Source organism: Balaenoptera musculus, chromosome 3 (genome assembly GCF_009873245.2).
Source record: "Balaenoptera musculus isolate JJ_BM4_2016_0621 chromosome 3, mBalMus1.pri.v3, whole genome shotgun sequence".
In the NCBI taxonomy this organism is placed as follows: domain Eukaryota; kingdom Metazoa; phylum Chordata; class Mammalia; order Artiodactyla; family Balaenopteridae; genus Balaenoptera; species Balaenoptera musculus.
The window spans coordinates 106,427,477-106,451,436 of NC_045787.1; the positions used below are offsets into that span (position 1 = coordinate 106,427,477).

The following is a 23,960-nucleotide window of genomic DNA, read 5'->3' on the forward strand; positions in this document are numbered from 1 at the left end:
GGGATAATTTCTATGAGCATTCTATAGAAGAGCTTATAAATAAAAGTAAGAACATATTTTAGTAGTATCGAAATGTTTTCTGTTGCAGTGTTAACTAATTATAACAACTTTTTGCATTTAATTCAAAATGTTACACATATCTGCATATCGCCAGGTCAAAGGCCAGTAACTGCTTGCTACAGACAAATCCCCAGAGTGTCAATTCCGTGATGGTTCCCTCCAAGTTGCCAGAGATGACATACACTGCTGACGAGCAATGTCAGATTCTCTTTGGGCCATTGGCTTCCTTTTGTCAAGAGATGCAGGTAAGAGTTGTATCCAGGTAGGATTTTTTTTAAGTGTGTGTTCACATCCATTATTTAGAAGTATTGGTTGGAGGAGGGGAAGATGACTTTATTTTAGAGTTTGTGGCTTCAAAGCATCCCAGTATTGGAAAGAAGGATTTTCTAAGAAAAGGTTTCTGCGTTTTCCCCCTAACGTTTTGAAAGTGATAGAAATAGGTGTGGGTATTTAATTAAAGCCAGGAAGGAATGACCCAAGAATTTCTACTTCAAAAATGGCACTGAAGTCAGAAAAGTCTTTGCATTATGCCAGTTCGTTGCTTTTGTTTTAAATCTCTTACTTGCTTACATGGTAGGTAACTGGGTGAAAATGTAATGAAAACGATATATGAATGTGTAATTTTGGAGGAAGGATTATATCTTTTAACTCTGAAAATAAATTGTTAAAAATATGTTCTATAGGAATAAAAATTAGAGAGTACATTTCTAAATAGTTAAACTAGAGGAAAAGGGTAAATGTCTGATGGTTAACTAAGCAGTGTCTTTATATTAGTATTCAGTCACTAGTTACTCTGAGAGGCCAATTGTCCCAGTCTAGAAAAATCTAAAATCTGAAAGATTGAGCAAAATGACCTTCACAATTGATGTAAGAATTTAGCTCTATTTACCCTTCCTTTTTTCTTTTCTTCTGTCTTCCTGAAGCTCATCCCCTAGCTGCCCATTTCTTCCTACCTCTTTCCAATACACATACTCGCGCATACTTTGTATTTCAGGCTTCAACTGATAATCATGCTTACAGTGAATTGATAGCTGTATTTCACTGTACCTAAGTTTCTGTGATTGCCTCAAAAGAGTTTGGCTTTGTTGAAGATAATGCTGTCTTGGATTACTGGCAGAATAATTACAATTCATTATAAGGAAAAGGTTATACAGCATTATGACATATGCTCTCTCTGCTTCGTTGTTCTTATCAAAGGAGTTATTCACTTGTTTGTTACTTTCCTCTTATTAATTTCCCACCCTAGTGTGTAAGCTCCAGGAGGGCAGAGTGTTTCCCCAGCACCTAGTCCAACGGCTAGCACATGGTAGGCACTCAGTGAATATTTGACTTAAGATTAAAATAGGTGAATGTATGAAGAAGTTGGAGCTCCATTAAATGTGACATGTGAAAGAATGTATAGACTGTAATACTCATCTGGCAATATTAGACCTCAAGAGGAACTGATGATATAGGTGTGTGCTTGTGACTGGACACCCACGGGTTCACGTGTGGCAGACCAATGGATCCTTGGAGCTTAGCATTGGGTGTGAAAATTACAGCAGTAGCCAGGTTGACTTTGTTATTATCTGTCCTAATACCTCTCTGATCTCATCTACCAATCTTGTTCAATCTACTCTCATCTCCAAGGACTTTAGACAATCAAAAATTGGGTTACAATCTTCTTTCTTAAATTGTCATGGTAAAATGAATGTTTTGAGGTCCACAAGTTTGGTTTTGTAGGTAAACACATCTACATGCTGAAATTATCATGTTTTGGAAAACAGAGTAGGCTGCCTATGATTACTATCATACTATTGCATAGGAGATGGTTTCAGTTCATGTAGTACAGAAAATTGATAGACTTGATCAATGAAAAATGCTCATGTTTTATGAAGTACCCTAAGTGTTAGAAAAACTCAGCAAATGATCAACTACAAATGTGATTTTGGTAAATTTTAGATCATTTTTCATAAATACTATTTTTAAAAATTTTAGAAATTCTTTTTGATTATATATTGCAGTTAGTTAAATTTTACTAGTACCATTCCACAATATTTTGAACTGTCAAATGGATGCCACAGTGTGTAAATCATTTAGATTTATGATCTATTTTGATTCTTATAACAATTATATGCCATAGTTGATATTTAGTCCTGTTTTACAGATCAACAGTTTGAGGCCTGTAGAAGTTAAATAACACAATTAAGTTATTGCCCCTATGAAGAGGGAGTGTTAGATGCAAATCCAAAGAATAGAGTATATGTAACCACTATGCTCTACTGTTTCTTATGGAATTCAGACTTCTTTACTTTGTGTCTTTGTATGGGAAAAACCTTAGATCAGATCCTGTGTTTAGACTGAATTTGCTTTATCCCTTACAGCACCTACACCATCAGGGTCAAGAAGTATTTTAATTGATTTTTTTTTAAACTTTTCTAGGCTATTTGCTCCATTTTTTGGTTGTTTCTCACTAACCTACCTGCATGGATTTTTTCTCCACCTCTGACAGTATAACTATTTGTTAGGGGATATTAAATCCGTTTCTCAATATCCTAGGATGTTGCCTTGTTTTAAACTAGGCATTTTGCAAACAGAATTAAGTTTTAGGTCTTAAGTATCCAGAAATGTTCTCCTTTTTTCCCCTGAAATTATCTATATGTGACATTTTTATTCATAAAACCAGATTTTTCTCTAGTTCTATCTGTGTGTAATCTTCATTAAGGACAATTTTAAAATAATGCCAGAAAGGGTTGGGCTGCTGTGGGCAGCCAAGGAGAAGCAATGCCTCCTAATAGGGGTTTGGTTGGAGAGCACTGGCTGGAAAGGCGTGAAGCCTGGGCTCTAACAGTGGTTCTGCCTCTTATTAGTTGTGTAACCTTAGTCAAAACTCTTTTTCTTTCTAAGCCACACTCTACAGAACAAGTAATGGAACTATGTTATCTTTCGAAGTCTCTTAGGGCTAAGAGGCTGGACTTCTTTCATTCCAAAATCCAAAACAGCATTCTGATACCACCCTTGAAAAATCATCATTTCCATCCCAAATTAGTGCAGCTTGCAAAGCATAGAAATTAGGTAGGTAGGTAGGTAGGTAAATAGGTAGATAGAGCCACAGAAGAGATTATTTAAAAATTCAGTCATTGATTTGATAAATATTTATTGAGTTCCAGCTACTTTCCAGGTGCTGTTCTGTGTACTAGTAACACAGTAGGAAGAAACCCCCAGCTTCATGGAGCTTAATTTTAGCTGGGGAAACAGATAATAAGTACATACATATATAATATGTCAGTTAGTAATAGGTGTTTTGGAGAAGTATAAGTTCAGGTAACAAAGACAGGGAATACAACCAGGGATGGGGGGATGGGAATGGTGCTATTTTATACAGGATGATCTGGGAAGGCTTCCTAAAGCAAGTGACATTTGTTTAGAAATCTGAAGGAAGTTAGGTAGCCAGCCATGCATTTATCTTGGGAAAAATGTAGCAAGAAGAAACAGAAAGCAAATGCACTGGCATGGAGTTAGGTTCATGTTTTAAGTTTAAGATGTCCATTGGACATCCAAGTAGAGATGTTTGTAGGTCCAGAATAGATATCTATCTGGAAGTCCTCAACAAGTAGGAGATACTGAAGACATGATACTAAATGATGACACTAGGAAATGAGTTAGAAGAGGAAAAATTCGAAGACTGAGAACTTAATCACTACAATATTTAGAGGTTAGGAAAATAAGGAGGAAGCAACAATTAAAACTCTGAAGAAGTCTGTTGGTAGGAATCGACCCAAGAGAAAGTAAGATCTTGGAGGCTAAGTGAAGACATTTTTCAAAGTGGAAATGATTAGAAATTCCAAAAGCTGAAGACAAGGGGAGTAAAATGAAGTCTGAGAATATGCAATTGCTATGTTTTTCCCACTGGGTTTGGGACACTGTTACTTGATGCTTTCTTGACATCCCTGAGCACCTGAGGGTAAGGAGGTAGAAGTTAAAAATATAAGAGGAAGTAGTTATAAGTGTAGAAGATAGAATAGTTCAGCGCATTAAGCCACTCACGTACACATTCAGGGGGGTACACGTGAAGTCGCCATATCTACCGGTCTGTCATCTAGACTTTATACAAAACGAATCTCCTAGAAGGCAAGCTCCATAACATCAAAAGAGTTGTCAGTCCTTTTTATCACTGTACCTCTGGCACCTAAAAGAGTGCTCAATAAGAATTTTTAAATTAATAAGTGAATCAACTGAATGATGGAATAATAACTCTAAAATCTTACTCATAGAAATAGTTGATTCTTAGATATATAATATGTCCAGAGAATATGAAGATAACCATCTAAAATATTAATTCAATGGCTCCATAAATAACAACCTATAAGGGTATGTAGCTTATGTTTCACAGCTTACACATGAGTTAATCAGGCATCCTTATGTCCATCTTGTATCTCCGTTCAGTTATAAATAAGTGTTGAGCTGCATGGAGTAAAGATTTGCAGCAACTTTTCAACATGTGTGTTTCTGGTACAATATGAGACAATGGTAGTTGGCCCATAGTATTTGAATTAGATATTGCTCTTCCATTCTTACTGACAAATAGTTATATACAAGCACTAGGGACTCCAACATTATGTACATGCTGATCTAATTAATGATATAAATTTACCCTTAGGATAGCAGCTTACATCTGCAAAATGTTTAAAGGCATAGCTGTAGAGATGCTTGTGAAACATCTCGACCCTCAGCAATAATTGCTCACTCTTCTGCATGAATATGCTAGCTTCTCAGATGACCTTATTCCTGAGTCCTAAGCATTTGGTGCCTCTAGGCCATCTGGCGTCTTGTGGCTGAGCCAGCTACAATGCATCAAGTTATCCTAATAGCTGCCTAAAATTACTTAGCCTGGCTAAGAATACAGAGGTATGGATGTTTCCTTAGAACCAATAAGAAGTGGCTGCTTGAGAGTTACATTATTTGAGTAAGAAGGAAGTTTGCTAAAAAAAAATTTTAAAATGAAGACCTCCAGGAACTTAAGGTTCTGCCTTTGGTTTTGGACTAGGCACAATGTGAGTTGCATACATATTATATTGTATCGAAAACTTTTTAGTGTAATTAAATCATATGATGACTTAAAGTGAAAGTACCATGTAAAGTTCCAGTTTTACATTTCTCTTATATCGACTTAATATATCAAAGTATGTAGGACTTCTAAAATCTCTCATTTGATCTAATGAACAGGCTGGCATTGAAATGAGTACCTTATGAAGAATTCTAGAAGATTGAGTCTCTGATTTGGCATTGTGAAATTCCAGAGGCAATAGGAATTAGGGCTAAAAAAGCATGAAATATCTCTTGATGGAAAGTAGTTGTTTGGGCAACTAATACAGTATCATTGATAAATCATGTTGTTAAGATTGGTGAAGTTGAAGATTTTTATTGTCCTTTCTTCCTATAAGATCAATGAAGTTATGGTGGGTTAAAGCTACCAGGAATTGAATCTGCCTATCTTGCCATCTAATCAAAACTTCATCCTATTCTTTGAGCTTTAGTCCTACACGGTATGTGAGTACATGAGTTTGATGGCAAATTATTTGTCTAGATAATCTAGCTCTTTAATTTTTTTCCTTAGGACTAATTTTTTTTCACGACTTCTTATTGACGTGGGCTTTTATTTTTTAGGTCTCTATCTTTGTAATTTGCCTATTTACATTTTGCCCATTTTTTAAACTTTCTGTTTTTCTTGCTGATTTGCAGGAGTTCTTTCTATATTCTATATTCTAGGTGACACTTCCTTAAAGTATGTCATTGTGTGTTAACTTTTTATACAATGTCATTTTAAAATTTTGAAGTGGTTGAATCCATCAAGTTCTCCAATTAAGTTGTGCTGTTTTTGTTTTGTTTTGTGTGTGTGTATATGTGTATATATATATTCTTTTTCAGATTCCTTTCCATTGTAGGTTATTACAAGATACTGAATATAGTTCCCTGTGCTATACAGTAGGTCCTTGTTGTTTCTCTATTTCATATAGAGTAGTGTGTATCCATTAAACCCAAACTCCCGATTTATCCCTTCCCCTCTTTCCCCTTTGATAACCATAAGTTTGTTTTCTATATCTGTGAGTCTCTTTCTGTTTTGTAAATAAGTTCATTTGTATCATTTTTTTAGATTACACATATAAGTGATATCATATGATATTTATCTTTCTCTGTCTGACTTACTTCACTTAATATGATAATCTGTAGGTCCATCCATGTTGCCACAAATGACATTATTTCATTCTTTTTTATGGCTGAATAATATTCCATCATATATTTATGTTTATATATGTATATATACACACACACGCATGCACACATACACACACCACGTCTTCTACATCCACTCATCTGTCAATTGATATTCAGGTTGCTTCCATGTCCTGGCTATTGTAAATAGTACTGCTATGAACATTGGGGCGCATGTAACTTTTCAAATTAGAGTTTTCTCCGGGTATATGCCCAGGAATGGGATTTCTGGATCATATGGTAACTCTATTTTAATTTTTTTAAGGAACCTCCATACTGTTTTCCATAGTGGCTACACCAATTTACATTCTCAACAACATTGTAAGAGGGTTCCTTTTTCTCCACACCCTCTCCACCATTATTATTTGTAGACTTTTTGATGATGGCCATTCTGACTGGTGTGAGGTGATACCTCATTGTAGTTTTGATTTGCATTTCTCTACTAATTAGCTATTAAGCATCTTTTCATGTGCCTGTTGGCCATCTGTATATCTTCTTTGGCGAATGTCTATTTAGGTCTTCTGCTGAAGAATGTGTGGTTTTTGAAGTTCATTATCTGTCACTAGATCTTAGATGAAGTATATTAATATTATTATTCAAAATATCTGTTTGCTTATTTTGGTTTGATTGATCCATTAGTAACTGACAGACATGTTAAAATATCCGACTCAAACTACTGATTTATTTATTTTTCCCTGTATTTCTGTCTGTTATTACCTTATATAATGTTGAATTATATTATAGGTGCATACATATTTATGGTTTTTCATCTGTTGATCTGTTTTTCTCCTCTGCATTTTTTATGACTTGTGTCTTAAAATCTATTTTGTCTGGCATTAAAACCATTATCCTGGCTAATATTTGTCACATCTTTATCTTCAACCTTTCCAAATAAAACATAAATACTAATATGGGTATGGATAGATGGGTATGTTTACTAGAGAAAAGGAATTGCTAGATTTTATATTTTTCTGTTTAAACCAATGTAACCATTTTTTGGTATTTTCATCAGCTAGTTTAACATTTTTTACATTGATTTAAATTAATGTTTTTTAGGATTTTTATTGTCAGCTTATTTTGTGTTTGTGTTTCTTATTTATGCTCTACTTTTTACTCTTGTTCTCCTCTCCTGCTTTACATTGGAGAAACCAAATTTTCCTCTGCATTCAAAAGTCAGACATTCTTTGTATCTTTTTATGTGTATGAGTAATTAGTTCTTTTTTCTTGATGAATAGTATTCCACTGGTATATAACAGTTTTGTTTATCAATTCACCTCTTAGTAGACATCTGGGATGTTAGCTATTATGAGTAAGGCTACTCAGAAGATTTGTGAATGATTATTTGTGTACACATATGTTTTTATTCTACAATATTAATACATTAACATATTATATATATTAATACATTAATTTTTTGCAAACTATGGGGTAGAGACTGGCTGCCTGTTTTTGTAAATAAAGTTTTACTAGAACACAGTCACCCCCATTTGTTCACATGTTCTCTTTGGCTGCCTTCAAACTACAATGACAGTGATGAATAGTTGCAACAGAGATTGTGTGGCCCACAAGCCTAAACTGTATACTATTTAGCACTTTACAGAAAGAGTTAGCTACCGCGATGAAGAATGGCCCCCGCTTGCTACAACTAGAGAAAGCCCTCGCACAGAAACGAAGACCCAACACAGCCATAAATAAAATAAATAAATAAAATTAAAAAAAAAAAAAAAAAAGAAGAGAATCTTTAAAAAAAAAAAAAAAGAGTTAGCTAACCCCTGTTGCAGCAGATACTCTGGATTCTGTTATATTCCTCCAAATAGTGTTTTGGTTTTTGTTTTCACAGGGAATTAAGTTTGTTAGACTCAAACTGGAAACTGTCTTGCCTACTGTGGATAGCACCTCATATGTTGGATCAGCTCACTCTTTCCTTATCTGGGCTATTTGGGGTGTGTCCCTTGCATGTATGGTACAGGTGCCACCTAAAGACCTAAACTTCTCTTACTCTCTTCCTTTTGGGATTGTCCCTTCAGGTTTTGGCAGCTTTGACCACATCAGTTTCTGTCTTAAGGAGTCTAAAAAGATGGCATATGTTGCTTTAGCCATTGTGTCATGCCATGACCACAAACCACTATCAGGTCAAAGCCACAAAGATGGTGAACTCAACTTATGCCAGTCAGCTCCCCTAAACAATTTACCTGCCTATGTTCATGTTCCAGAACCACCAGGAAGTTGTTTTTTGCATTTGTTCCACAGTTTATGGTTGTTAGCTGCAGGAGGGTTGGTCTTCTGGGAACTTATTCCACCATTCCAGAAGAGGAATATTTTTATCTTATATTTCTCTTTCACACAAGGAAATTCTGGATCATTTTTCTTTCAAATATTTCAAATAGTTCCTTCCCACTTTTTTTTCTTTTCTTTGGGGCTTCATTAACTAGGTATTGACAGTTCTCCTTTCTCTAAATTTCTTCATACTCCTTGATTTTCTTTAACACTCTAAGATGTGTTCTATTGAGGGGTCCTTTGCAGCGTGCTGCTTGATTTGTTGGCTATGCGTAGTCTACATTTTTCTTCCCATGTCTGTTACTCAACATCTACCTCTAGCAGTCATGAAGTATATGGAGTGAAGGAGGTAAAAGAGAAGACATCAAATTTAAATATTTAACTGTCAGTGGTCAAATCATTTCTGCTAAGGGATAAAGTTTTTGAGATGTAAATATGCTAGATTTTTAGTATTTCTTCCCATTAAAAAGGTTAATAATAATGGCTAAAGTCCAATTATTATTGCTTTATGTAATCAATGTTTATTTAGATTTATCCTCATTTTTGTCAGGTTCTTTGATCACAAGTGCTTTTCAGCCCTTTCCTATGAGGTCATATTCTTCTTGAAATACACCATTTAGAAGTTCCTTTTGGGAAGATCTGTTGGTGGTAAACACTCACTTTTTGTTTCCTTGAAAGGGTCTTTATTTAACCTTCAGTCTTGAATAAAATTTTAGCTGAGTTCAGGAGTCTAGATTGACAGTTATTTTTTTCCTCTTACCACTTTGAATACATCATGTATTCATTTTTTTTATGTTTGTGCCAAGATGCCATCTTTGCTATTTTCCTAATCTTAAAAGGAAACTTTCAACATTTCACGGTTTTTTAACGGTGTTTGCTGTAGATTTTTATAGATGTCCAGAGGTCCATTAATTTTGAAGATGTGTTCTTCAGTGGTTAGTTTGCTAACTTTTTTTTCAATGAATGGATGTTGAATTGTGTCACAAGCTTTGTATCTAGAGATACAAAAATCACAGATTTTGAAGTTTTTGATGTGCTTGATTATGTTAATCAAATCTCTAATATTATAGTAGCCTTGCAGTCCAAGAAAAACCCAACATGATCATGATGGTACATTACCTTTTTTCATGGATTGCTGGATTCTGTCTGTTAAAAATTGTGTAGAATATATAAATCTAAGTTTGTAAATGAGGTAGATCACTATTTTCATTTTCTTTTAAAACTCCTGTCTGGTTTGGGTATCATAAAGTGTGTTAAGGAATATTGCCTCTTTTTCTGTTCTCTAGACAGTTTATGTAAATTGACAATTTAAGTTTTTGGATCAGATGTATTCTTTGTGGGAAGATTTTCAACAGTCACTTTTAATTATTCTATGGTTAGACAGTAGTTTCAGTGTTTCTATTTCTTCTTAGGTCCATTTTAGCAAGTTTTTTGTAAATTTTTAAAAAATATTTTTCTATTTCATATTCATTCTAAAGTTTTTTGGCATAAAGCTGTTCATAATGTCTTCCTACTTCTGTTTAAACTTTATGTCATCTGTAGTTATGCCTTCATTTTTTATTCCTAATAGTGTTTATTTTTGCCTTCTCTTTTATTCTTGATTAATTTTCAATTTTATTAGTATTCATAAAAAACTAGATTTCAGTTTTTTTTATTTCTTTTGAGTCTTTGTATTCTATTTTTTTAATACCTCTCTTTCTCTCTCCCTTACTTTTTTCCTCTCTTCCATCCTTAATAATACCAAGCTGTTCTGTGATAGAAAAGATTGTTTTTGAAAATATTATTCCATACTGAATTACATTTGCAATCAAATGTTACATTATTGAGACTGTAGTTTGAAAGATAATTTATGGATGAGCAAGGAGTTACATGTCTGAGATTTAATTGCTACTTCCATGCATATGCACTTAAGATTTTTTTATTTTAACATAAAATTCAAAACATCTTAATGGAACTATTTGCTATAAAGAAAGACATGGGCACAGGTTGTCTTTGAAGATAAATTTTATGATATCTATACATGGACAGTTAATCCATGTCCATTTAAATTATTCCATTGAAAATATTTTTTTTTCATGTAAACTTTTTAAAAGGCTTCTTGAGATAAACATCCAAATTTATATATGCTTTTAAGGGTCATTTCTTATTATAGAGGAATAAAAAAGGAATGTTGTATTATTTTTATTAGTTTGCAAGGAATGCTGAGTTGTACATTTCTGTCCTGGATTCCTGTACACAGCATTTTAAGTTTTGAAGTTCTTTTCTTAATTGCCATAGTAAGTGATTTCAGTAATTAAGTTGAAAAGAAGATTTGACTCTGGCCTGTGTAACATACAGAGTGTTTGGTTCTAACAAAATACCCAGTCCTGCTCCTCCTAAGAAAGGGCTTGGTATTACATAGCTCTAACATCACGCATCTGAGATGTTGCCCTTCTCAAGGAGAAAACAGTCCATCCTATTTCTTCACTATTTTATTGCTTTACTTTTTACAGTTTGGTTTGAATCCTGAATCTGAGTTATCTTTCAGAATGAGGCTATAATTTACTTACCAAAAGATCCCCAGAACTGTAGAACATAAAGGGTAAAGAGATCTCTATGAGAGATATATTCTGTATGACTGTGCTTATCTTGAAAAGCTGCCAGGTTTGCTTTTATGCTCTCAGGGCCTCAAGTGGGAATCAGTTAGAGTACCTGCTGTTTTGAATAGCAGATAATGGTGGAAGGTCAGAATTTAGACCACCACAGCGTTCAACAAGCAAGTATGATTTTAAAACTACAGCATCGACAAGATTTGCTTTTTAGTTCAATATGCATTGGTTAACTAATGAACTTGACTAAAATAATTCATGTTATAGCACAACTAAGCCTTATTGAATATTAATAAAGCAAAATTCTTCTTTGGTGGAAAATTCAGCATTTGACCCCATAATTATAAAATACCATTAACAAGAATGTCTTGGAGGAAAAAAAAAAACTTTTAGGAACTAAAATTCTCAGGTTAGATATCTATTAATTCAAATATAAATGTGTCCACAAAAGTACACGATAAACAATTAACCTCTCTGCTTATTTTCAAGAGTCTAAAATATTGCAGAGAAGCTATTTCATTTAGGCATTCTTTAAAATTAGTTCCTGGATGAATTTTTGGTAAATTATATGTGAAATAAAAGCACAGAAATTAAGCTAAATCATATCCTAAATATAATAAGATATATTTGTATGAAATATTTTGAAGCAGAAAAACTGTCACAGCACATAAAATAGTGTAAATAGAATATATCACGCTCCTGCCATAGACTATTGAATTTTCAAGAGCTTACAAACATTTCAGAAATCTAAATTTTTAAATAAAGAAAGAATAGGAGAATAATATTTGGGGAGTTGTAACAAATTCGGAGAGTTGTAATAGACCTGCTTGAAATCTTAGTTTAAATTTATGATCCCCAAAGTATTTAGTAGATTTGAGTCATAAGTTAATTTTAACTTTACAGTGATTTTCAGTTTGTTTTGAACACCACTGCCAGAGTAAACCCCCTAAAATAGCCTTTTTATCTTATCAACCTGCTGGTCAACTGCTGAGTGATTTCTTTTTTCCCTCCAAATATGGAGTCCTGGCATTCAGGATCTGGTTTTTCTGTCTTTAAAATCTTGTTCCCTACTCCCTACCCTTATATGCCTCCTCCCATCTGACTGGTCTTCTCACCCTTTCAAGACTGTCTTTCACATCAACAGTTACTTGTTCTGTCCTTATCAACCTGCTTTCTTCCAACCTTTACTCCAAATATCTGGATAGATAGTCACACTATCATCTTCAAGATAGATTACTACAGTCGCTTTAAGTATGCCACATGGATTTGATATTTCTGTGTAATTTGTTAATAACATGCTTGTATCTAAAAAACTTCAGCCATCCTATAGAAATAGAAAGTCCTTAAGAATGTGGTAGTTTTGCCTCTTTATCTGTCTCTGGGTGGCCACAAGTATAGAGTTCTCTTCTTTCAATGTTGTTGTGTTTATGCTGTTTTATCTCACTATTTTTTGTTTGTTCCCTCAACTTTTCCCTAGACAAAGTTAAATGTATTCTGGGTACCTAGAACTCATTCATACTGAGGTAAAAATGACTGATAACAAGGGAAATATGCCCACTGAGAGTCTCTGTATTGCATCAGGGGCCAAGGCTATGTGATGAAATAATGAAGTACTAACATGGCTTGTCGGCATACAGCAGAGCACAAGTGAGGACAGGCTTTAAGATAGGAGGCACTAAATTCATACCATAAGCTCATTACTTTAATTTTTCCAGCCTGGTTCATATAATAGTATAAATAATGATTTTTAGCTTACAGTTTTCTGCTGTAGCTACTTAATCTTGCGTAATCACATGTGTTTTATTTAAAGAAATTTTAAAATAGTTAAATTTATGAAACAGATTTTCTATTTTTATCAGTCTTCTCATCACTATAAATAAGCCATACACTATTTCAATTATAAGTTTTATATTAAAAGTACCTAAAGTATATTTTTCTTCAAATCATTTCTGATGTTCTGTTAAAAGAGCTCTCTCAAAGCTCCTTATTGACTTAACCTCAAAAATGTGATGCCTTCCCCTTATTAGTTATTATACCCTTGTTTTCAGCATGTTATTTGCACAGGGTTGTGGTGCAAGGTAGAAGGGGAAAAAGAATGCAGAACCAAACTAGATCCACCAATGGACGGAACCGATTGTGACACTGGTAAGGTAAGTCATTGGTGCTGCCTGAAATTAATAAGGATATTAAGTGAAACTTAAGAAACTTGCATTTTCTCCTTACTAGTTATGAGTGTGACTGGTAAGCCATTTTCTTCTGCCAGTTACATATGTATCTTTCTTAACACCAGTGTAATACTTTCTATATATATCAAGTTTCAGCATTTCCTCTATTTTCAATTTTAACACTTACATTTTCGCAAATCCATGGGTTTTTAAAATATCAATTCAGTAATTTTTTATTGTTGATTATGACAATGTGGAGAGTTGGATATATGTATGACTTTAACAAAAATGAAATATTTTACTATTATATTACACATAAGTAAAAGATTCACAAATAAATCATAAATAGTAAAACTCAGAGCTAATGAATCCTTTAAAGTATAAAATATTGTCTTAGGAGAGCCACCAGGTATAGTTTTTCCTTGTCATTTCAAGCATCATAAATAAAATATTCTGGGGGATTAGTAAACATTTGGCTGTCTAAGTTGTTTAATCTAATGTGTTTCATAAGGCTATGGAAACGTATTAGTACACATTTCCAGATCATTTCAATTGCTGTTGAAAATTAATTTTCTTGAAGAATATTAAGGCGTTAGATCCCATATAAACTTATAATTACAGTTAATTTAATCAAAAGATAACCATTCAATAGTTTACATAATTTTCTAATTTTTATTCTATGAAGGGAAGTAGAACAGTTATTACTTTACTCATTAGATGTAAGATCAGAAAACTTGCCTCTGAAGAACATGAATTTTTACTACATTTGAAAAGAATCAACAACATAAAGATTACTTGGGGTGAATTACTTAGTGAAAAGAATTAAATTATGTAGAAGGCTAGTTTAAAAGCACATCAATTTGAAAAATGGACAGAAATGGAAATCTAGCAGTTCCACTTCTAGAATTTTGTCCTAAGTAAATACTTACACCTGTGCAAAAAGATAGGCACGTGTGCATGTACACACACAAACACACGCACACACATGCTTATGTCAGGATACAACTTGCTGTGGTGAGAAATGAGGTACAACAAAAATATTCATCAGGAGAGGAATGGTTCCAGTGTAGCTGTTAACAGAATGAGATAAATATATATGTATTAAATTGAAAACATCTACAAGACATGATAGTATAGAGACATGTCAGAAAAAACTGATACTTTATATGATACCATTTGAGAGTTAGGGAAAAAAACAATTTGCATACAGATGGGAGTATACACACAGAGTATATATTTTTAAACTCATTGAAAATGGTTTGAAAATATAAACGCCAAACTATAATTAGCAGTTGACTCTTGGGAGGGATGTGGAATTGATGGATGGAATAAAGCAATGGGAAGTGAGGGTGAATATAACTTTTCTCCTGATATTTCTTGATTGTTTGACATAAGCATATAGTCATATTACTTCTTTGATTTCTTTAATGAGAAAAAGAAAAATGTACAGCATGTAGTCATATTACTTCTGTGATTTCTTTAATGAGAAAAAGAAAAATGTACAAATTAAGTCCCAAATAATAAAAAAGGACTAGAAATATTTTATCACTAGATATAATCAGTAAGAAAATGGTTCCTTGAAAGAGAACTTCTGTGAATATCAGTCAGTTGTTTACAGACTGACAAATGTGTTTTCTGTGAGCTTACATGGAGCGTCAGAATTTGGATTTGTTTTATTTTTAAATTATACACAAAAGTACAATAACGTATGTACATTGGGCAAGCCTCATGGTATTATGCTGAGTAATTTATTGCTTGAGTCATAAAACTCTGCACCAGCAATAATTTCCATCATCCCTGAAACACAAAAGCAGTAATAAATAGAGATAACCAAATATTCAGTCACATGTCTTCAAACATCACACAACCCATTTGTCTTACTTAGTTCTTCATTAGCAATATAAAATCTGTTCATTTTTATAATCTGGTGTCCTAAATATTTTTCTACTATTTTTTTCTTCTGATATTTATGAGAAAAAATTGCATTCTTTAGTTCTCTAAAATAAACTTATTCTTTCAGCAATCAAAATTGTAATTACTCATTAAACGTAAATGTTTTATTTCCCTATAATTGTGCTAATGATATTCTCTTAGTGGTTCTGTAATGCTTTGTGTATTGAAATAACTAATGAACTTCTCAGTTCCTCAGGCCATGTGGGCTTCTTCAGCTATCCATCTGTTCCAGCTGTTGTAGGAGCCATCATGACAATAGCTTCCAACACTCTGCAGTTGAGGGCTGTAGGGATAAAATATTTGGATGCTTGCAACCTCGCGCTAAACACTGCTAGCTCAGTACATGGCAAACCAAGAAACAAAGCTGAGAATTTTGTAATGTGTTACACTCTAGTGATGTTAATTTAGCTGTATAACTAGTTCATCTAAGAGTACATAATTAAGTCTGAGAAGGTGCTGACCAGAATTCTATGATTCAAAATGATTTTTTTAACAGATTTATTTATTATTTATTTATTTATTTATTTATTTATTTATTTATTTTATTTTTGGCCGCAACGGGTCTTTAGTTGCGGCGCGCGGGCTCTTCATTGCGGCTCGTGTGCTTCTGTCTAGTTGTGGCGTGCGGGTTTTCTCTATCTAGTTGTGGCACGTAGGCTCCAAGGCACATGGGCTCTGTAGTTTGTGGCACGCAGGCTCTCTCATTGAGGCGTGTGAGCTCAGTAGTTGTGGCCTGTGGGCTTAGTTGCCTCACAGCATGTGGGATCTTAGTTCCCTGACCAGGGATCGAACCTGTGTCCCCTGCATTGTGAGGTGGATTCTTTACCACTGGACCACCAGGGAACTCCCAATTCAAAATGATTTTGAAGATAGGGATTTATCTACTATTTATAGACAGCATTTTCCAAATTAAAAGCAGCCTGTTTTCTTTCTTCTCCTTTTCTCTACTATCATCTGTATTTACGGTTATATTAACAGAGATCCAAGAGTTGATAAATGATTTGGTTAAAACCAAGAAATGTATGTTTTTTACTTAAAATATTTTCTAGGAATTGGAGGATGGGGAAGGAAAGCTAAATACCAACTTACTAGAATTTTAGACTGTTTTGAAGGATGATACATAATATATTTCAATTATTTACTTTCCTAAGTTCCTAAAGGATGAAATTACCACCATCGTTCTTCATTGAAAAAATGAAGGATGTAATATCCTTACAGTCACAAATTTGCATATGGAGACAGTTTATTGCCTTCTTTCTTCCTCTTCTTTCATCTAACTATGTATGTACAAGAAGATTTGTTTAGAGAATAATGTTTCCTTTGTCATCTTCATGAATCTCTTCCAACTGGGTGTTTTCATCAACTTCCTAGGCATATTCCCGTAGAAATTTGAGAGAATAGAAATATAGTCAAATTTTTTAGGTCATGTACTGTCCCAGAAATAAACTATATTATATATTTCCTTAGCATTTTCATAAATCAGACTGAATTATTCGATATGAGAAATTTTGAGTTTTTTAAATCATGCGTAATATAATTTTTTGAAGCTAAAAAATACAAATGAAACAAAACATCCTGCTAGAAAATTCATGAAAAGCAGCATTAAGATCATTTTATGTAAAACCCAATAGAATATTTTGTATAATAGTTTAAAGAAAACATTTAACACTTTGCCCAGTGTTGAAACACAGCACCACCTAGAAGACAGAAAAGCAGGTTCTCCATAGTTTTGTCCAGAGACCTGGTTATCTGCAAGGGGATGAACTTTTAACTATTATACTATGCTTTCTTTAAATTTCACTGATTTGTGTATGCAAATTTGGTTTGCATATCTGTTTCCATTTCTCTTCATCTGCCAGACGTGTCTAGTTTAAATGACGTGCAAGTCTAGATCTGGGTCTTTCCCAGAATATTTTTAGTCAGCTGTGAACTCTAGCCCAGCCTTTCAATGCCAGCTTACTGCTAAATGGACGAGGAGCTGTGATATGCACTCGGGGGAAAAATAAACACCCTTCACCTAGGCCAAAACAACTTGACCAATTGAAGTTTGACAGCTTTCACACTGGATTTTTTTTTTCCTTGAATGGCATAACATCATTAAATCCTTAAAACCAGTAAGTTGTTTAAAAGTTTTCACAAGGTCTGTTTTTTTTTCCTCCTTTTGCAATTTTCAGACTGCATCTTCATATAAAATCTCAATCTATTTAATGACAGTCTTAGCATGTCAGTGCACACTCTGAGTTGTTGAGGTTTTGTTTTGTTTTTTCCCAAGCCTGGATTTAAAACTCCTTGAATCCAAAAAAGGTTGAATTTAAAATCTGGCATTATTAGAGAAAATCTGCAGGAACTGATTATTTTATTGCATAGAAAAGCATTAACTGGGCTCACACAACACTACGTAGCATAGTTTTCTAAATTCTCTCTTCTAAAAACAGCATTTAAAAACATATTATCAAAATAAGTTTTAAAGAAACAGATCAGTTAAGATCAGAATGAATAGAATTTTGGTGAGATTTCTGGAAACTTATTAATAAAATTAATATAATGATATATAATTTGTTATTAGTATTTTTATTATAGTTAATCTTTATTAAATCTTTGCCAAGGACTATGCATTGTGCTTAGTTTCATTCAACCTCTGAAAAGTCTATTAGGTAAATATCAACATGATGATCATTCACATTTTGAAATGGGAAAACTAAGAATCAGAGAGCTGCTATAATTTCTTCAAAATCCCTTATAAATCATGTTGCCATTAGTGCAAAATATCGTTTAGGAGTGGAAGGATTAGCTTGCTCAACCCTTGTGATTCTACAATCATTTATCTAAAATTTTTTAATCTTTACCTTTAATATGTTTGCTATGATCATGATAGATCTGATTTTCCAGGAATAAGGAGAAATTATTATAATCTGTCTGCAAAGTCCTGGCAACCATTCCTTGGTGACCACAGAAACAGCCTCTTTGGCTGTTTTTGTTTAAAGTTAATGATAAAATAAATATAAAAAAGAGAATGAACACACTCCTTTCTCTTCTTTCTTTGTTGTCTTTCTCAGTTAATAGATACCAAATAACCTATAGAATAATTGGAATGAAATGATAGAATTTCAAAAAGTCTAATTGTTCAAGTCTTTCAAATAAACAGTTTTGAAAGAAAATTTGCTATAATGTTAATGCTTGAATTTGACAGAAACTTTCAGAAAAAAAAAAAATGTATAAAGGAAAGTGCTAAAATTGAGTCATACTCTTTTTTTTTTAAGTTACAAGGAAAGAGAGTACCCTGAATCACTGACAGTTTAAATCAAAATTGCTAAATTTGCTAAAATGTCTGCTTCATTCTAGTTAAAGACATTTATATCTTATGTACCATTCTTATATTGATACCTGACCCTATGCTTTTTTGGTCCTCTCTTTTAAATTGTTATGTTTCTTAAAATGTGTTAGTTTTTCTTCCTGGCTGTACAACCCCAGATTCCTTCTTCGCCCTATCTCCGTCACAAGTACTGAATTCTCAGGGCTATAGTACAGATATCTGTGTGCTGTTCTTATGACAAGACTGTATAATCTGACATGAGAACTGGACCAGTGTATTACTATGACAGTATGCACGTGTCAACTTATTTTTGGTCTTTTTCAATTCCACACGTTTGGGACTCTTAGCAGACCTGATTTAATCTCAATTCCAGTGACTCTATAGGCCAATGAATGATTTTCCGTTGTGCCCTGATTTGTTCACCTAAGACATAACTTTTGGAATAGTGGTGTAAGGCTGGAGAGTGTACCAGCAGGACCTCAGCACCTGGACTCGTGGCTGGAGAGTGGAGCATGTGGAGTCCCTGTAGCCGAACCTGCAGTTCTGGGATCAACAGTCGAGAGCGCAAATGTCCTGGGTAAACGCAAAGTTCCTGGATTGGGGGAGGGCATTGTTTTCTTCAAGTTTGAAATGAAAAGGTTTTACTGATAAACCATGTTGGGGGCCAAAGAAACTTCTCAAACCTCACTCCACTTTGGAAAACAGAAAAGTCCCTCAAATTAGTTTATGTAAAATCTCCCTTCAAAGAAGAAAATAAGACCAACCTTTCTAAGAACAAATAATTAAACACTACACAGAGTGGTGTTTTGAGTACAAATCAAATAAAAAATTGTGTTGAAATAAGCAGGGAGAGATGTGTTAGAAAATGTAAGTCACCCTTAAAAGGAACTGTGAGAGGAGCCGGAAGCTGATAGGACTTCAGAAAGAGAGGGAATGAGGGCAACATGAATGTCAGTAGAAGCTAAGAATGATGAGAAACGAAATCCTGCTGAGCACAGGTATGGATAGGGAGCGTCCAAGATCAGCTTGCTTGTCTCCATCATTCCTAGAGTGATCCTAGGAAAATGTGTGAGATAGTCATTTCAGCTTTATGCTTTAACTTTGGTGTGGATTCAGTGGCCCAGTTCCTCAACAAGAGATTTTAAAGAATGTATGTGAAAACCTTAGAAGCAACTCCTTAATAATTCTTAGCCCCACTCTTTCATGGGAAGTGCAGCCTTTCTGTTTTGCCCCCAACCTCTGCCCTTTACCCTTCTGTATCATTTCCATGGCAAATGGGCTTTTGTTTCTCATGTATTTTGGAAATTAAATGGCTCAAAGATTGGAAAAAATATATATTTTTAAATAAACATATGGATTTCCTACCATTACCAATCATTTAATCTGTCCACTTTTTCAAAAGTAGATTTAATATAAAGGATTGTAGCTTATTAATAGATTGCCTTTTGATTTTTTTAAATGAGTAGTTAACATAAAAAAAGATAAAATTGATTATTTGTACTATCTTTTCTAGGCTAGGTTCTGAAGCAAGGGATTGTAATGGTCCCAGAAAACAATACAGAATATGTGAGAATCCACCTTGTCCTGCAGGTTTGCCTGGATTCAGAGACTGGCAATGTCAGGCCTATAGTGTTAGAACTTCGTACCCAAAGCATGTACTTCAGTGGCACGCTGTCATGGATGAAGGTATGACCAACCAGATCGCCACCATCTTAGTTATGTAGACTTCTAGGTTTGCAAGGTGCTTTACAACAGTGGTAAATATTGTTTTACAGTCTATATTCTAGGTATTTCAGAGCTCTGTTTTTTCTACCTTTACTGACATATAACAACCAGAAGCACTGACTAAAAATATATTTTAAAAATATAGAGATATTATACACCAATGAGATAAACTAAAATTTAAAAAGGGTGACAATACAAAATGCTGGTGAGGATGAAGAGAAACTAGATCTCTCATGTGTTGCTGGTAGGAAGGTAAAATGGAGCAGCCACTCTGAAAATTAACTTGGTAGTTTCTTTAAATAACTAAGCATACACTTTAGAAAACACACTCTTGGTTATTTATCTCGGAGAAATGAAAATTTGCGACCACAAAAAAATGCTGAACACAAATGGGCATAGCAGCTTTATTTTCGATAGCCAAACACTGGACACAATCAAAAAGGTTCTAAGTAGCTGCAGGGTTAGCAAACTGAGGTATATCTGTGCCATGGGATATTATGCAACAGTACACAGAACACTCCATTAACATATGCAGTGACCTGGTGGATGTCACAGCATTATGCTGAGTAGGGAACCCAATCTCAAAATGTCTCACACTGTATGATTCCTTTTATATAACATTCTTGAAGCCACCAAAGTATCGAGATGGAAAACAGATAGATGAGTGGTTACCAGGAGTTAGGAGTGGTGGTGGGAGAGGGATGGGTGTCCCTGTAAAGGCGTAGCACGAGGTAGAAATAGAGATCTTTATATAAAGGGCAAATTGGCTCATTCTGATCTCCCAGTTAAAGCATTTCAGAGACTTGCCATGACTCTTCAGGTAGAGACCAAATTTCACAACATGACATGCTCAGCAAGACCTTCTTTAGCCTGATTTCTTCTCTTGTCTCCTGCCTCATATAAAACCTCACTCTCTTTTCCTCTGTGCTCCAGGTATTGCCCTTGTTTCACTGCTTCATACATGTCATGCTTTCTTCCCCAACACGTGGCCTCCAAACATACTGTTTCTTTATAGAAAGAAGAATAGAATAGAATAGTCTTCTATTCACACCATCCTTTTAATAAAGGTTAATTCTATATTTCCAGATGCTTCAACCAACAAACTTTGGAGTCTTCATTTTCCATTTAGTTCTCTTTTACTGTACATTCAAAATATCAGTAAAGTCACATGAGCCCTATCTTTAAAATACATCCAGAATCTGATTATTGCCCAATATCTCCAGAGCTGCCATCATGGTATAAGCAACAGTGTCTTACCTGGATGATTGTAGTAGCTGTCTAACTGTTCTTTTTTTTTTTTTTTTGCATTTTATATTCTTTCCTTTTTTATACAGCAGGTTCTTATTAGTCATCCATTTTATACACATGAGTGTATACATGTCAATCCCAATCTCCCAATTCATCACACCACCACCCCCACCCCCCACTGCTTTCCCCCCTTGGTGTCCATACGTTTGTTCTCTACATCTGTGTCTCAATTTCTGCCCTGCAAACCAGTTCATCTGTACCATTTTTCTACGTTCCACATATATACATTAATATACAATATTTGTTTTTCTCTTTCTGACTTACTTCACTCTGTATGACAGTCTCTAGACCCATCCATGTCTCTACAAATAAACCAATTTCATTCCTTTTTATGGCTGAGTAATATTCCATTGTATATATGTACCACATCTTCTTTTTCCATTTGTCTGTCAATGGGCATTAGGTTGCTTCCATGACCTGGCTTTTGTAAATAGTGCTGCAATTAACATTGGGGTGCATGTGTCTTTTGAATTATGGTTTTCTCTGGGTATATGCCCAGTAGTGGGATTGCTGGGTCATATGGTAATTCTATTTTTAGTTTTTTAAGAAACCTCCATACTGTTCTCCATAGAGGCTGTATCAATGTACATTCCCACCAACCGTGCAAGACGGTTCCCTTTTCTTCACACCCTCTCCAGCATTTGTTGTTTGTAGATTTATTGATGATGCCCATACTAACTGGTGTGAGGTTTTTGTAGTTTTTGATTTGCATTTCTCTAATAGTGATGTTGAGCAGCTTTTCATGTGCTTCTTGGCCATCTGTATATATTCTTTGGAGAAATGTCTGTTTAGGTCTTCTGCCCATTTTTGGATTGGGTTGTTTGTTTTTTTAATATTGAGCTGCATGAGCTGTTTATATATTTTGGAGATTAATCCTTTGTCCGTTGATTCATTTGCAAATGTTTTCTCCCATTTGAGGGTTGTCTTTTCATCTTGTTTATGGATTCATTTGCTGTGCAAAAGCTTTTAAGTTTCATTAGGTCCCATTTGTTTATTTTTGTCTCTTTCCATTACTCTAGGAGGTGGGTCAAAAAAGATCTTGCTGTGATTTATGTCAAAGAGTGTTCTTCCTAAGTTTTCCTCTAAGAGTTTTATAGTGTCCAGTCTTACATTTAGGTCTCTAATCCATTTTGAGTTTATTTTTGTGTATGGTGTTAGGGAGTGTTCTAATTTCATTCTTTTACATGTAGCTGTCCAGTTTTCCCAGCACCACTTATTGAAGAGGCTGTCTTTTCTCCATTGTATATCTTTGCCTCCTTTGTCATAGATTAGTTGACCATAGGTACGTGGGTTTATCTCTGGGCTTTCTATCCTGTTCCATAGATCTATATTTCTGTTTTTCTGCCAGTACCATATTGTCTTGATTACTGTACCTTTGTAATATAGTCTGCAGTCAGGGAGTCTGATTCCTCCAGCTCCGTTTTATTCCCTCAAGACTGCTTTGGCTATTCGGCGTCTTTTGTGTCTCCATACAAATTTTCAGGTTTTTTGTTCTAGTTCCATAAAAAATGCCATTGGTAATTTGATAGGGATTGCTTTGAATCTGTACATGGCTGTGGGTAGTATAGTCATTTTCACAATATTGATTCTTCCAATCCAAGAACATAGTATATCTCTCCATCTGTTGGTATCATCTTTAATTTCTTTCATCAGTGTCTTATAGTTTTCTGCATACAGGTCTTTTGTCTCCCTTGGTAGGTTTATTCCTAGGTATTTTATTCTTTTTGTTGCAATAGTAAATGGGAGTGTTTCCTTAATTTCTCTTTCAGATTTTTCATCATTAGTGTATAGGAATGCAGGAGATTTCTGTGCATTAATTTTGTATCCTGCAACCTTATCAAATTCATTGATTAGCTCTAGTAGTTTTCTGGTGGCATCTTTAGGATTCTCTATGTATAGTATCATGTCATCTGCAAACAGTGACAGTTTTACTTCTTCTTTTCCAGTTTGTATTCCTTTTATTTCCTTTTCTTCTCTGATTGCCGTGGCTAGGACTTCCAAAACTATGTTGAATAATAGTGGTGAGAGTGGACATCCTTGTATTGTTCCTGATCTTAGAGGAAATGATTTCAGTTTTTCACCATTGAGAATGATGTTTGCTGTGGGTTTGTTGTATATGGCCTTTGTTATGTTGAGGTAGGTTCCCTCTATGCCTACTTTCTGGAGAGTTTTTTTTATCATAAATGGGTGTTGAATTTTGTCAAAAGCTTTTTCTGCATCTATTGAGATGATCATATGGATTTCCTTCTTCAGTTGGTTAACATGGTGTATCACATTGATTGATTTGCATATACTGAAGAATCCTTGCATCCCTGGGAT

At 34.3% G+C, this 23,960-nt stretch overlaps 1 protein-coding gene across 1 annotated transcript in view; it reads left to right on the top strand.

The window, feature by feature from the left end:
* Positions 1 to 23,960, top strand: part of ADAMTS19 (ADAM metallopeptidase with thrombospondin type 1 motif 19) — a 288,773-nt gene that overhangs the window by 164,300 nt on the left and 100,513 nt on the right. Inside the window, exons 10-13 of the mRNA XM_036845509.1 lie at positions 155 to 305; positions 13,226 to 13,327; positions 19,055 to 19,185; positions 20,122 to 20,294. Of these exons, the coding sequence (XP_036701404.1) occupies positions 155 to 305; positions 13,226 to 13,327; positions 19,055 to 19,185; positions 20,122 to 20,294 (557 nt within the window). The remainder of the gene's footprint in view (positions 1 to 154; positions 306 to 13,225; positions 13,328 to 19,054; positions 19,186 to 20,121; positions 20,295 to 23,960) is intronic.